This window comes from Trichogramma pretiosum, unplaced genomic scaffold (genome assembly GCF_000599845.2).
Source record: "Trichogramma pretiosum strain Unisexual culture from Peru unplaced genomic scaffold, Tpre_2.0 scaffold28, whole genome shotgun sequence".
NCBI classification, from domain to species: Eukaryota; Metazoa; Arthropoda; class Insecta; order Hymenoptera; family Trichogrammatidae; genus Trichogramma; species Trichogramma pretiosum.
Genome location: NW_019641710.1, coordinates 1,660,130 through 1,673,483, shown reverse-complemented (window position 1 = coordinate 1,673,483; position 13,354 = coordinate 1,660,130). Strand labels below are relative to the sequence as shown.

Here is a 13,354-nt window from a genome sequence, read left to right as displayed (position 1 = left end):
CTGTAAGATTACTCGTTTTCGCAAAGAAAAAACATCCGAGCCAACAGCAAAGACGAGAGAAATTTTGACATTCTGAACGTAAAGCCTCATAATCGACTTGGATAATATATCGCAGATAAGCATTGCGGTTAATCTGAATTTTAAGCGAAAGAAATCAGCTTTTGACACAATCATGCAAATGTACGTAAAAAAATGGCGCGTGCAGGAGAAAGTATTTGAAAAGAGAGGAGCATTTAAATTACGCCCGCGCATTTATGTATAAAAAATATATTTAAAAAAAATTATATTGAGCAGGAATGTGCGCACGGCATCAATCTCATCGCGTAATGCTAATAAAAAGCCAAATCTCGATCGTCCTTGATATAAATGCTATAAAAAAGAAAATAATCTCGACGTCATGCGCGCGTAAAAAGACATCATCTGCAGCACGCGCGCGAATTACGCGCATTGACGCGAAGCAGAATCTGTCTTGCAGAATTTACAGCGCTACCTTTTCGCGCGCATAAAACATCGTAAACAAAGACATAATATACTTTTATCGATGCGTATATGTGTGCGCGTGCGGCAACGGCGGCGCTTGAGGTGCATCTGCCTCCGTGAAAATATGCGAAAGCTTTTTGATCGTGTGCCAGTAGGTGCGCGCGCACGCAAAAACAGATAGAGAACGAGGGAGAGAGAGAGAGAGAGAGGTTTAACGACTGCAGTCGCGAGCGCTAATTTAAGATCATCTCTCAAGCACAACTGCACAAGTTCGCCAGCCCGATGGTTAATCTGTCGAATGACAGAAAGTAGTGCCGCCATTGCTTCATCATCGATCAAAACTCCCCGAGTGAAAAGAACATACACAAGCAAGCTTTATGTTTACATTACATTAAACATTTACATTATGTTAAAAGTACATGATACAAATGTTGACTTTTTAAAATGAATTTTATTAAAAACGAAGCAAAATTAAGGAATTTTTCATGGTATTTTCTATGGACTTTCTTGGCAATAATAAGTTAAGTACTTGAAAAAAATCATCCTCAATTTTGATGCATCAGTAATCGTGTAAACACACATGGAACCTTTATTGATTTATTACGATAAAGCTCGCTTGTGTAACGATTATCCGAGCATTTTTATTGGCGTAGATTCAGGGAATAATTTTTTGATTGAATTTAAATTAATTTTAAATACATTTTGTCTCTATTATAAAATTTTATCCGAAGAGATTCCCGCAACCGTACCAAGAAAAAGGCCAAAAATACACCCTGCCAAAATGGAATATAATATAGGCTATATTAAATGCTCAACCAAAAAATGCCAATGAGTCAAAAAGTATACGCAGGTGAAAAATGCGAACAACGACTCTTGAACCGTGTGTATGCGTAAGCATGAAAAATTTCTGTCGGTAAAATTATTAGCTACACTTCAACGCTTTCGAATATAGTCGATGAGATCAGCACGTGTCACTCATTTGTTTATTTTTGACTTCATTGATATAAATGTCTAATGTGCTAGGCTGCGCTGGCTATGGTCGAATTGTATTATTTTCACGAGCTTGTCAAACATTCTCCCTACTTCTGATCGAGAAAAAGGTGTCAAGAATTATGATCCGATCGTTCATACTATACTTGATTACACATATTTTCTAATATTCGAGAGTTTTCCGATGGAATTATCTTTAGTAGAAGCTACTCAATTCTAAATAAAGATTCAATGGGTTCTCGAGATAAACAGGTTTTTTTGTCTCATATCGGAAAGGATGAGTGGCGTTAACGGTGAAAGAAAGACGCGCGCCTCCGCAGGGACTCACCGTTTCAAGATTAAATTATTTCACTAGTTAGGAATTCATTCGAAAGAATGTCAATGGTCGTCGGTTCAAGCGTTCACACACAAGTTCTCGTTCAAATTCCGATTTTTCATTTAAACGCTCAACATTATTCTGTACGGCATACACACACAGGTGTACAGTACTAACATCCAAATCTGCAAAAGATTTGTATTCACGAAACAGCTAATCGGCTTTTTGTTGTCACGTAAAAAATAAACGTGTATTTATTCAGCGAGGGGTGTCGCGAGCGCGTATCGATAGTGCACGACTGAGATGATGACTCGAAGCCCGTGCATAAAACAAAGTGTGCATAATCGGTATTAATTTCACATAGATAATCTTTTTATAATGCACTCGGGCCGCTTGCATCCGAGATAAGAGATAAATAGCCCATTATGAATGGTCGATAACGTAAGGCATGACTTATCAGCTCGAGTCATGTGCGCCAAAAGCGTTTGGGCTGATGCACAACGAGCATAAAGCCGATTATAACGATACGATTTTCCGGGCTTGTTTAGAAATTTCCATCGTCCAAGCAATAATGTTTTGGCTCGATTGCCTCGTATTATTTTGCCAAGTTTTATCATTCTGCCACCTGAGGCCTAATGCGAGCGATGATTCATACGTACGTTCGGCCGCTGCATCGAAACTAACTTCGTGAGAAAAGATCGACAGTGTGGAATAAACCCGCCTATGTATTTTTATCCAAATTGAGAAAAATGTATTTAAGGTAGAAAGATTTTCGTCGTGATGGAATACAAAATTTCCCGATTTGTACGTTTTATGGGCGTTCAATCACGTCAATTAATACGTTGCGGTACTGTTTCAATTGTTTTCACGGCGCTACAAACACTTTCCGGTGTTAAAATGATACTTTTCGTCAAACGAACTGTTACTAATGTAGCGCCTACAATTCCAAGAAAGCGTCTAAAATGAAAGTTTTCTTGGTCAAATAAATTTCAAATTTCATATGCAGATGGAAAATGCATCGTTACGTGAGCATCCATAATTTAATAGAAGACAATGCGACATATAATCCCGTTTTAATACCTAGAAACAAGCTTAATAAGGTCGAGCCTTCTGCATTATGTACCTTTAATAAAGCGACACCGAAGTGAAACTTTTTTAAGCCTAAAACCTGACCCCAGAACTCGAGTATGTAAACACCAAAAACGATGAGAAGTTTCAAATGGATAAAATATAGGTCGAATTTTATTTTCGTATGCGTCAATATCTATTGTTTCAGGTGTAGATTATCGTGAGAAAGAAGTTTTCTCCGACTTTTCAGCAAATGAATCCACGGATGAGTTAAAAAAAACACTTGGACTCGTGCTCTGAGCGCGGGTCAATGACCGCTCTTCACACGTTTTTTCAAGTTTATCTCGGTCAGATCTCAAACAAGCTGTCAGCCTGGTATATCACGGTAGCTGTGAAACAAAATACAATTTTTCACCTTTCAATCGATCATCCTCTCTGGCATAGGCCAGACCGTCGGTTGTGTCGGCATTATCTCTCTTCAACTCTTTCTCGAGGCGCGCGATCAGCTCTCCGCCCCGTTTGACGCTCGAGCCGGGGCTCCGGTTGGCCCATCTGACCGTGGCGATCGTGTCCCAGACTCGGGCGATCGCCGACGAGCCCTTGACGGCGGCGTTCGACAGTGCGCTCCCATTGCCGGAGCTGCTGTTCTTGTCGCGGTGCGCAGTCGTGCTTCGCAGAGCTTTGGCCTTGAACTTGCGATTGAGCAGAATTCGACTGCGGCCGAAGCGACCCTGGCGACTCGAGGCCGGCGTGGAGGAGCAGACGGGCGTGTCGGGCGGCGAGCTGTCCTCATCCTCGGGCTGCTGCTGCGTGGGCGAGTCTGTTTCCGACAGTTTAAGCGAGTCGAGAAAGCCCCGGTTCGAGGGTGACTGCAACTCCAGCATCGCAGGGCTTCTTCCCAAATACTCGCCGTAGCTGACGACTCTTTTGATCTTCGGTTTTACTTGTTTTCGTTGCGCCGCTAGTGTTGCCAGATATATCTTCGATCGAAGTTCGATCTCCCTTGTCTCTTCCTGCGTTTTCTTGCATTCAGCTTCGGACTCTTCGTCCTGGACCTTGATTGTGGATATTTGGATTTGCATTATTCAGTCGTTCGTACGTTGATGTTTTTTTGATGTGTGTTAGTGTATGTGTGATTCGAAGACTATTACGAATGAAATTTGCTGCTGATTCATGCGCGAACGCGGACGAAAATTCAGAGTCGCGCGAACGGAAAACGGACGAGCGCGAGAACGAGTAGTCGCGCGTCGCCTTTTGTATTTTTGCCATTTAATCGCGAAGGTCACGCGGCGCACGTATGCGCCAACGCGAGCAGCGCGACTCGCTACAACAGTAGTATAGGTAGGTAGGTATATAAACACGCGCGCATATACGTACATACACGGGCGCTTTAGTCGGTTAACATTGCGTAAACAGGTGGTCGCTCGCGGCACCGACTCTACTCTGCATCTGTGTGTATGTATACATATTCATGTATAAGCGCACACTCGCTTCATCATCATGCTCTAGATAACGCGCCTCTATATGTGCACGAGCAGAAAACGGAGAAAAAACTGCACGGACGCTCTCGGATGCCTGTCGCAGAAGAGAAAATTTGATGCAAAAACACGCGGCGCGTGCTCGAGACTCGACTCGTCTTTTTTTGGGCAGAAAATTCAACGAAACGACGACGTTTCTATGGAGCTGTCGCGTGGCCTGCGCGAACGTCCCGGTAAAAAAGGTATTTCTCCATCGTCTCGATATAATACCGCGAACGGAGCGAAGCGACTCGCACGTGCCCGCAGCTCGCTCGGAGCTTTGGCAAATCGAGTTGCGAGTGGCATTTTCGAGTCTAAATTTATAATGAGAAATTCATTAATAGAATAAGAGAGCGCAATTGAAAAGAGAATATGGCTATAATTATTTAATCTGGAAATAGCTCTCGGTAAGTCGGTACAGTGCAGCGAAATTGCAGACGAGCAGCTGTGCCTTGCTTGGCTACTTTGCGCGACGCCTATAGCTGCCCAGTGTCGCACAAAACGGTCCAACGAATCATGATCCGACGAAAAATATAAATCGCGCGAGTCCCATCGAACCGCAGACTCGAGTAAAAGAGAGACGAAAAAAAAACACGTTTTTCGCGTAATTAAACGAGTTTACGCGTACGCTACACAAATCAGCAGTAAATATTCGCCGTGATAGCACGGGTTACAGGTTACAGTAAGAAAGTAAATAAATAAAATAAATAATCAAGCATAAGCTGGACACTCACTCCACGTAAACAACCGATTAATGGCATTTTAGTCGCTTAAACTGTCGCACTAGCAGTACAACTTACATAAGGCCGTGTCCGCGTAGTCGGCACAGCGTTTCGTTCTCTCTTGATTCTCTAGCGTATAAAAGAGGCAAAAAATCAGGTGAAACGATCGCAGCTCAAGACCTTTGCTTTTGGCCAGTCGCTGTTATTGTTGTATACGGATGCCGCTCGTGCCCTGTCGTACGTTATCTGCTATTCGGCCGATAAATCCGTTGGGCATTCGACGACGCGCTCGCACGCGCGCACATACATAATCGGGCGTTTACATACACTCGATCACGATGTCGCGAGGCATAAAATTACAGCACCGGGACAATGATAGCGGCACTGCGAATCGACACACGTCTGCGCGACGTTGCTACGCAGGCCGATGTCCACTCTATCGAGCTGTGTCCAAGTCGACGACCCGAAATCTTTCTGCTCCAAAGCATGAAACGTCGTGGCGCAGACGTTAAGTGTCCGTCTTATATTATGTACGTCCAGAACAGCACTGTGGCAGCAACAACACACACGGGTCAACACTTACACGTGGCTTCACTCGTGTACATACAGGGGAAAACACTTGCTCGTGTCTCACCTGTATCCCAAATGCACACACCGACACTTTTTTTTCACCACTGAACCACCTATACTTCGGAGTGCTCCGAAACGTCGTCTCGGATGCGGATGTATCACAATCAGCACAGGGAACACAATACACATTACACACTAGCACTTTGCACGCACGCACTGAAGTTGGTCGCACACGCGGCCCGATCAGCAGCCAACTCGTTGAGAGCTCGTGCCAATCAGAGTTCAAACATCGAGCGTGATGACTCGCGACTGTTGTCGTACATAACAATACATACATACATATGTACGAGTACCTATAATAAGTATATAAACACGAATCGTGGTGCGTGCGTGAGAAAAAGCGGAGTCGCGCCGCTCGCGCTCTATAAGACCAGTGGCACGGCCGTCTTTGCTAGTACTGACCCAATACATTAACACGCTGTGCGCACAGCGGAGCCGAGTCAGAATTGAGAAGAGAGGATTAGGAGAGAGCGAGGGAAGGGGGAGAGGAGGGGGAGCCACTCGAGCTGTGTACATGTATATATGTGTTAGCAGCAGCGAGTCGCATGTGTCGCGCGTATACTCCGAGAAAGCACGAGAGCTCGTCTTCCTTTCCCCTCCACCCCCGTCTCACCATCTCGCTCCGTTTCTCTCTCGTGCAGCGCAGCGTACAATAGCCAACCCGAAAGCGTGTGCAGCTCTCGCTGCACCACCGTTTGCAACGCGTCGTCTGTCTGTCTGTCTGTTTATGCGCTATATTGACACACGCACACTCTGGGCTTTCTTCCGGTCTGGTACCGAGGCTCTGGCCCTTGCACGGATAAATTTCTGCCTCTATATCTCACTCGTTCGGTGAGCCCAGTAGCCGACAACTTCCGGTTTTGCTTTCAGATAAACCCCTCAGGCCCCTCTCGCCTGCTTTTGGAGCGTTAAAAAAGTTCGAGGTGACTGCTACTCGCATGTTGTGATAATTCACCGTTACCACCACCTCGATATACAAGTATATTATTCCAGATGATATTATCGAAGAGGTCGAGCACAATTTGACAGCTCGAATAATCACTGCCGATACTCGCGTTACACGCGTGCTCTCGTTTTTTCTGCAATATTTCATCCGTCTTTCTCTCTTGCACTCGTTTCATAACACGCGACGACGTCGAGTCGACTTGTTGCTCAGCCGCGCATGCTAATTCGAGACTCGTGTTGCTGCTGATCGTGCTCCTGACGCAGTTGCAGTGCGTGTACACAATTTTTACTTTATTGTTTTCCGCCTGCGTGAATGAACTTGAAGAGTTGAGACGTGAGCCTTCAAGATCACGTCCATTTTCTATTACTTCTTCGTTGCTTCGTAATGTATACATGCATATACTGCACTGCACGACTGAACGATATCGTACCATTTCATATGTGGACGAGTTTTTATTTATCTTCCATCTAGCTGATCGACGTAATGTAACGCTTACACGTGTGCGCGCTTCATTGTTGTCGTTGGGCCCCCTGCAGTTCTTTGACACATTTATTCAAATGTCTCGCCTCGATTCACCAGTCGGTCGAATTTGAAATATCAGAGCAGCCAGAGCGCGCTGACATTTCGATAAATTCGACGACGCGAGCAAAAATAATCACTCTCAGAAAGCCCCGTGCTTCTGCCGACGAGAATTTTCGTAAACACACGTGAGCTGCGTAAACGCTTCAATTTTGGTCGATGATGATACGAGCTTCGTCGCTTGCACAATCCCTCTCGCTTTTTGACACTCCATCGTTCTCGCTCGCTCGTTAAAATAAAATGAGAAATCAAACAATTAGGACTGCCTCGGTACTCGATATTTGCAACGATGACGCGCGATCGAGGAGGAAAGAATTGCCAAAAAATACTCTCGAGAGCGCAAACTTAGATTTGATCGACCTGCGAAATGAATAGCTTTATTATCGTGACTAATCGATCGGAAAAATAGACCACACGCGGCAACTTAGCAGTAGCAACAGTAGTAGCAGCTGATGACGATACAAATGTCATGATGTGCTTGTGTGCGTGTGTATGTGTGTCTATATAGTGTAGACATACACAGGAAAATGCAAAGATTAGTCATGTCTAACCTCGGCGTCACCGAGCAGGGTCCATTGAAAGTCGAGCATCTGCTTGGGCTGCTTCAACTCCAATGATCCAGATAGCCAGGAGTGCATTATTATCGATGCTGGTGGGCCGCGCGCTTGCAAAAGATTATATGCACGACCAACCAAACCCGGATCTGCACGATTTCAACCAATTGCTCGTGCTCTGAATTGTTTACTTTTTTTTTCGTGCTTGCGTGTACACTTATGTCTGTCGCGTGACTCGTGTATACACTCTAGGTACATACATAAGTACAACGAGTACCGATTGACGTTGGTCGATGGTCGTTGCGTATTTGTTTGCTCATTTTATAAACACACGACTGATTGTTTAACTCGTTAAACATTATACCGCCTACCTAACATGGTATGTCAAATCGCTCATTTTCAAGAAAATACCTATTACATTTTAAACCTAAGATCGTTTACGCCCCGTTCTTCATCGAATATGTATGGAACGATCAATCGCTGTTTGAAGCGATTACGTTCTCTTTTATCGTTCGAGATAAATAATCCACGCGTAATTATAATTAATCGTCCGAGCGCATCTTTTTAATCGTAACGGGTTATTTAACTGATAAAAATAAAACGCAGAGAGAATTTGAGTAAAAATCATGGTATATGACGTCTATTTATAAGAATTAGGTAATAGTAGAAACACAGTGAACAGCAAGAAATTCTTTTTCATTTCAGTTGACACAACACACATATGAATCTTTGATAAAACAATCTCATGGTTTTCAAGGGTGCACCGACATTAATGATGTAATTTTGACCAGTCTTTTGCAACGGTATTTTGCAACTAAGAGTAAAGCCAGCATGGAAAGAATTCATCAGTACCAAAATAGAACTTCCCAATCTTAAAAATGACTTGACTTGAATATATAACTTAACTATGAAAAAGTCAAGATGTGTCTATTGTTTTTACTCTAGGAATTTTTCCAAGAAAATTTATCACCTAAAGACTCGATCGATGTAGCCCTAATTTTAAAAAATGGGATTCTCCTATTTGAATGTCTTTTGACAAAACTCCAAAAAACCAGAATCAATTCTGTAATGTGGTAACTTAAAAATCAGTTACGTTTTTTTAAATAATGCTTTGGTTGAAACAATAACGCCATTGAATCTCAAAAAGTAACATATTTTTCATGTGTAAATAAAATAATAACTCACCATTTTCACCATCGCCAAGTGGGCTCAATTCATCTTCACCTCTTTTACTCCGATCATCTGAAAAATGAAATGAAAAGTAAACGTGAGTTGATATTGACGAGTAAAAAGTACTAAAAAGATAACAGAAAATAACAATTCTTACTATGATGCATTTGATTTTGATGATGCGATGGTGGTTTTTTCTCCGGACGAATTCGTTCCATCAGTTTACTTATTCGGTCATTGCCCTTTTCTTTTCTGACCAAAGGACCAGGACAACTTTCGTCAACGATACGTACACATTGTCGATGTACATTTAATTGACAGTCTGTTGTAAAATAATTATACATTATAATAAAATTTTCATTTCATCTTCAAATCAAGCAAAACGAAAAAATACTAACTTCCACATTGATAACCTTGAGGACCTATTCCACCAATAATGAATTGACAGTGATTACAATACGTGACCGTGAAGTACTGGTGGGCAACAAAGTGATGACCTTTTAAAGCCATTTTCCTTGCTTTTGCATTGCTCAATCTAGCCTTAATGTTAGATTTATCTTTTGCAACGAATGTTGGGACGCGATCCACAGACCCAGGTCGTACATTAAATACTTTTGTCAAGACTGTAGCTAAACTGCAAGCGGTAATGAATTTGCGTTGATCGACATTCTGATCAATATTTTCTTTTTCGATATCCTCACTGTTAAGAAAAAGGAATATTTTAGTCATTTGATATCTATATAATTATAATTACAATTTATGGTAGGTTTAGTACATACGAATACGTATCCATTTTTGGTACAAGAAATTTTTCAATAATTTCTATTTCTTTACGCTTGTCAGTCGAACTTTCATCGAGTAATGCATCCTTTGGACCAAACAACATTCCTAAACCAGCAGTTCTTTTGAGTTGAAAATCGGCTAATTGCTCATTAAGCTCCTCTTTAGCTCTAACTCTAGCTTTCCAGAATATCTGTAAATCATAATGTTTTTTATCAATATTGAACGGCACTATTTATTTACTTATTTTTTGTAATAACAAAAGTGAATTCTTCATACTTTTCGGAGAATTTCTTCTTTGTCAGATTCTTTCAATAACACGTCATCAATCTCACGAGCGACATTTTCGTCTACATTGTTTAGACGTAGAGGCTGCAAATAATTTAAAGTTGTTCATGAATGCTAAACGTTAACAAAATTGAAAAAATAGACACAAATTTTACTTACAGCTCCAGGAACAAGAAAACTTGAATGAATTTCATATGCCCACTTCCGCATCTCTTTTGCATTGCCCTCTTTGTATTGGTCGGTTATGAGATAAAATAGCTGAAATTAAATTTGTTCATGTAACTTCTTGATAATTTTTAAAGCTACCTGACATGAAATGAAGAAATAAGGGAAAATTTACCAGACTAGAGGGATCCCAGTTGGAAAGAACATAATTCATAAATACAGCCAGATGAGCGTGATGTTTCCATAATTTAGAGAGTGATTTAAATGGGCCATGGTCCTCCAATTGTCCCTGTGGAAAATTCGAAAATGTACTCAGCGTTGAACTTTTATCACTTAGCCAGAAGAATGATCAGAGAAGATGTTTCCGAGAATAAATTACAGTTTGTATTTTTATCTTACGACGTTAAGCAAAAATGATGAACAATTATTTCTGTTTACAAGAAGTTAAACGCAATGCGTAATATATCTATACGTTCGGTCTATTACTATATATACTTACAACTTCTTGATCGCTCATATCGTCATCTTCCATTGACATGATTGGCTGTTGAATCATTCCCAAACCGGGAGTACTAGCATCTAGTGAACTTTGCATCGATCTTGATGAGGAAGTCATGGTAAAATTGTCCGTAATACCCTAAATGAAATGCATTTTTTAATTAAAAAATATAATAAAATATCAAAAATTTTGATCGCACATTTTAGCTTTGGTATCCTTCAAGTGTCTTTTTTGGATCTACTCAAAGCCCGTACGATTAATTGCGGAGCGATACAATTATGGGTACATCAAGTTATTCAAAATATCATTGATTTTTCTTCGTTGATATTTATCGCAATTACACTCGAAATTTTTTGCCTTGCCTCGCGTTTGTATAAGAACAGAGGTATTCTACGAATAACTTTTTATATCGATTGGTATTTATAGAACGAATCGGCTGCCGTACGTATAATGTCCCGTTAGGAGTGCGAAAAACGCGCATATATTAAATCCATTCGCGGATTTTTCTCTTGACACTGCACCACACACTTTAGACATCAAGTAATCGTAAAGGAGCACGATTAAATGCACACGTACCTCGTTAAGCGTAGATGACGAAACGTCGGCGAGAATCGGTGCGGGATATGGCGGCGGAGGAGTCCCGGGCGGTGTGCGAAAACCACTACCTCCGCAACACGGGTCGTCGAGATCGATGCCACTGTGTCGATGATGGTAGTGCTGATGCTGCTGATGATGGTAATGATGCTGCTGCTGATGGTGGCCCACCGAGTGCTGATGCGTCAACGGCGACGTCGGCGTTCTGCTCTGCCCGACGGCTAATTCACCCATGGACTCCGACGCGATGAGGCGCCGACTCGCTTCGGCTGGCGATACATTGCCCAATTGTTCGGGTGACGACTTGGCTCGCTGATGCTTTCCGCTCAACGGTGACGAGGTCGCCGCTTGTGTGAACTGTGTGTGAACATGAAATAGAAAAAGATAATGTAATAACTATTTTTAGCGTTACAAGCGCGCGCCCACTGCCGCAGACTAGTAGATTTTCGGAAAATTGTTCGAATCAAATATCAATCGTGCTATTTGGATAAAGATATCGATCATTACCGAGATGGCTATATTATTCAGCGAGAGTTGGATATTGTTCAAGTTAGAGAACATCTCGAAAAAGTTTTTTTAAAACATCTCCGACCGAAGTTGAAATTAAACTGGTATGAAAAATCTGCCGTGCGTTTATATTGTAAGTGACTCTCATTAACGATTTCGACAGAGACCGATAAAAATCGCGACTTTATCTTTTCGAAAGTCTAGCACAAAATATTGATAGCAACATTTTTGCGAGTTCAATAAAATATGCGCGAACAATCGTCCAGTTGGACAAGACTAATTATGTTTTTTTTTCACACCAAGTAGATCGATTAATTTTTTGAAAAATGAATGAATTATTCGTTAGCTACAGTTGTTAATAATCAATTCAGGTATATAATACATTTAGAAGAAGATTATTATTAATGAACACAAATCAATCGAAAAAATTACTAAAAATACGTAAGAGTAACCTTGAACTGAGTGAAGTAATTCATTGCGACCAAAAGAAATTTCATGCATTAAAATAGTAATTGAGTTCTTGTATCCAGACAAAGTAGTCAATCTTTAAGTCACAGTATTACCAAGTCATATTTTGAATATTCCTATTTTGACAGTTTCTTTAGCGGACATGATTTTATCTGTATAATCGTGCGCACCAAAACAATGCCCATGATAAACTTTTTATGTACAAAGTTAAAGATTTAGGTGATTTTTTTACTTAAAAAACTAGTTAACCAAATATAAATTATGACTCTTAATGATAGCCGCGTACGAATAAGTTGTGCGTTAAAAACTGACCAATAATTTACAAGATGGTGATGGCTTATACTATTTTCTACTATTTAAGGAACAGAAATATCTTTCCTTCGTCGCAATGAATTTTTTTTTCATACAGTAAAAATAAATAGATGAATAACACCTTAAGGATTGGCCAATCCCATGTTTTATTGGTGAGATAATAGTTGAACATATCTATTTTAACTATCACGAAAGATAAAATTTTATACAAAAATTATGAATTTAAGAAAGTGTAGGAGTATACTTGTTTGAGGTATAAACAATTCATGTACATATGAACAATTAATAAGCATAAGTAATGTCTATAGTGACATTTTTTAAATACCAAAAATGACACGATCCATCTTTTTTTTTGGTTTGTTTACTTACAAAATTATGCGAACCAGTAGCAGTCGTTAAGTATGATCTCCCCTGATCAAACACCATGTGCGACGAGTTTATACTAGAGCTCAATGAGTTATTGGGAGACGGTCGCGGTGGCAAGGGTGGCGGAGATTGACTCAGCGTGGATAAGGACTTGCGGGAGGGCAGCGGCGGTGGTGTCTCAGAATCGCAACAACTACCGCCGCCGCTGCTCAGACTACTGTTGTGCGAGCTTACCATAGCGCAAAGCTGTAAATGATGGCGACGGCGACGACGAACGAAGACAAAGTAACAAAAAACAAAAAAAATGTTCGATCAAAACAATAACAACAACAACAACACAATAACAAACAAAGCTAGCCGCTGTTTTTGGGCTGATTGTCTCATGTTATTTTCATGTCTTTTT

General features: G+C 41.1%; 1 protein-coding gene across 5 annotated transcripts in view; it reads right to left on the bottom strand.

Moving 5' to 3' along the window:
- LOC106659054 (rho guanine nucleotide exchange factor 11) overlaps nucleotides 1-13,354 on the bottom strand; it is a 32,077-nt gene that overhangs the window by 15,172 nt on the left and 3,551 nt on the right. For 4 of the 5 annotated variants that reach the window (XM_014381348.2, XM_014381347.2, XM_014381349.2 and 1 more), the window contains exons 7-16: nucleotides 12,955-13,197; nucleotides 11,281-11,655; nucleotides 10,705-10,842; nucleotides 10,381-10,494; nucleotides 10,200-10,298; nucleotides 10,032-10,124; nucleotides 9,752-9,945; nucleotides 9,371-9,672; nucleotides 9,130-9,294; nucleotides 8,988-9,044 (exon numbers count right to left, since the gene is read on the bottom strand). In XM_014381348.2, the coding sequence (XP_014236834.1) occupies nucleotides 8,988-9,044; nucleotides 9,130-9,294; nucleotides 9,371-9,672; nucleotides 9,752-9,945; nucleotides 10,032-10,124; nucleotides 10,200-10,298; nucleotides 10,381-10,494; nucleotides 10,705-10,842; nucleotides 11,281-11,655; nucleotides 12,955-13,197 (1,780 nt within the window). The remainder of the gene's footprint in view (nucleotides 1-8,987; nucleotides 9,045-9,129; nucleotides 9,295-9,370; nucleotides 9,673-9,751; nucleotides 9,946-10,031; nucleotides 10,125-10,199; nucleotides 10,299-10,380; nucleotides 10,495-10,704; nucleotides 10,843-11,280; nucleotides 11,656-12,954; nucleotides 13,198-13,354) is intronic. The other variant, XM_014381350.2, reaches the window with a different exon arrangement.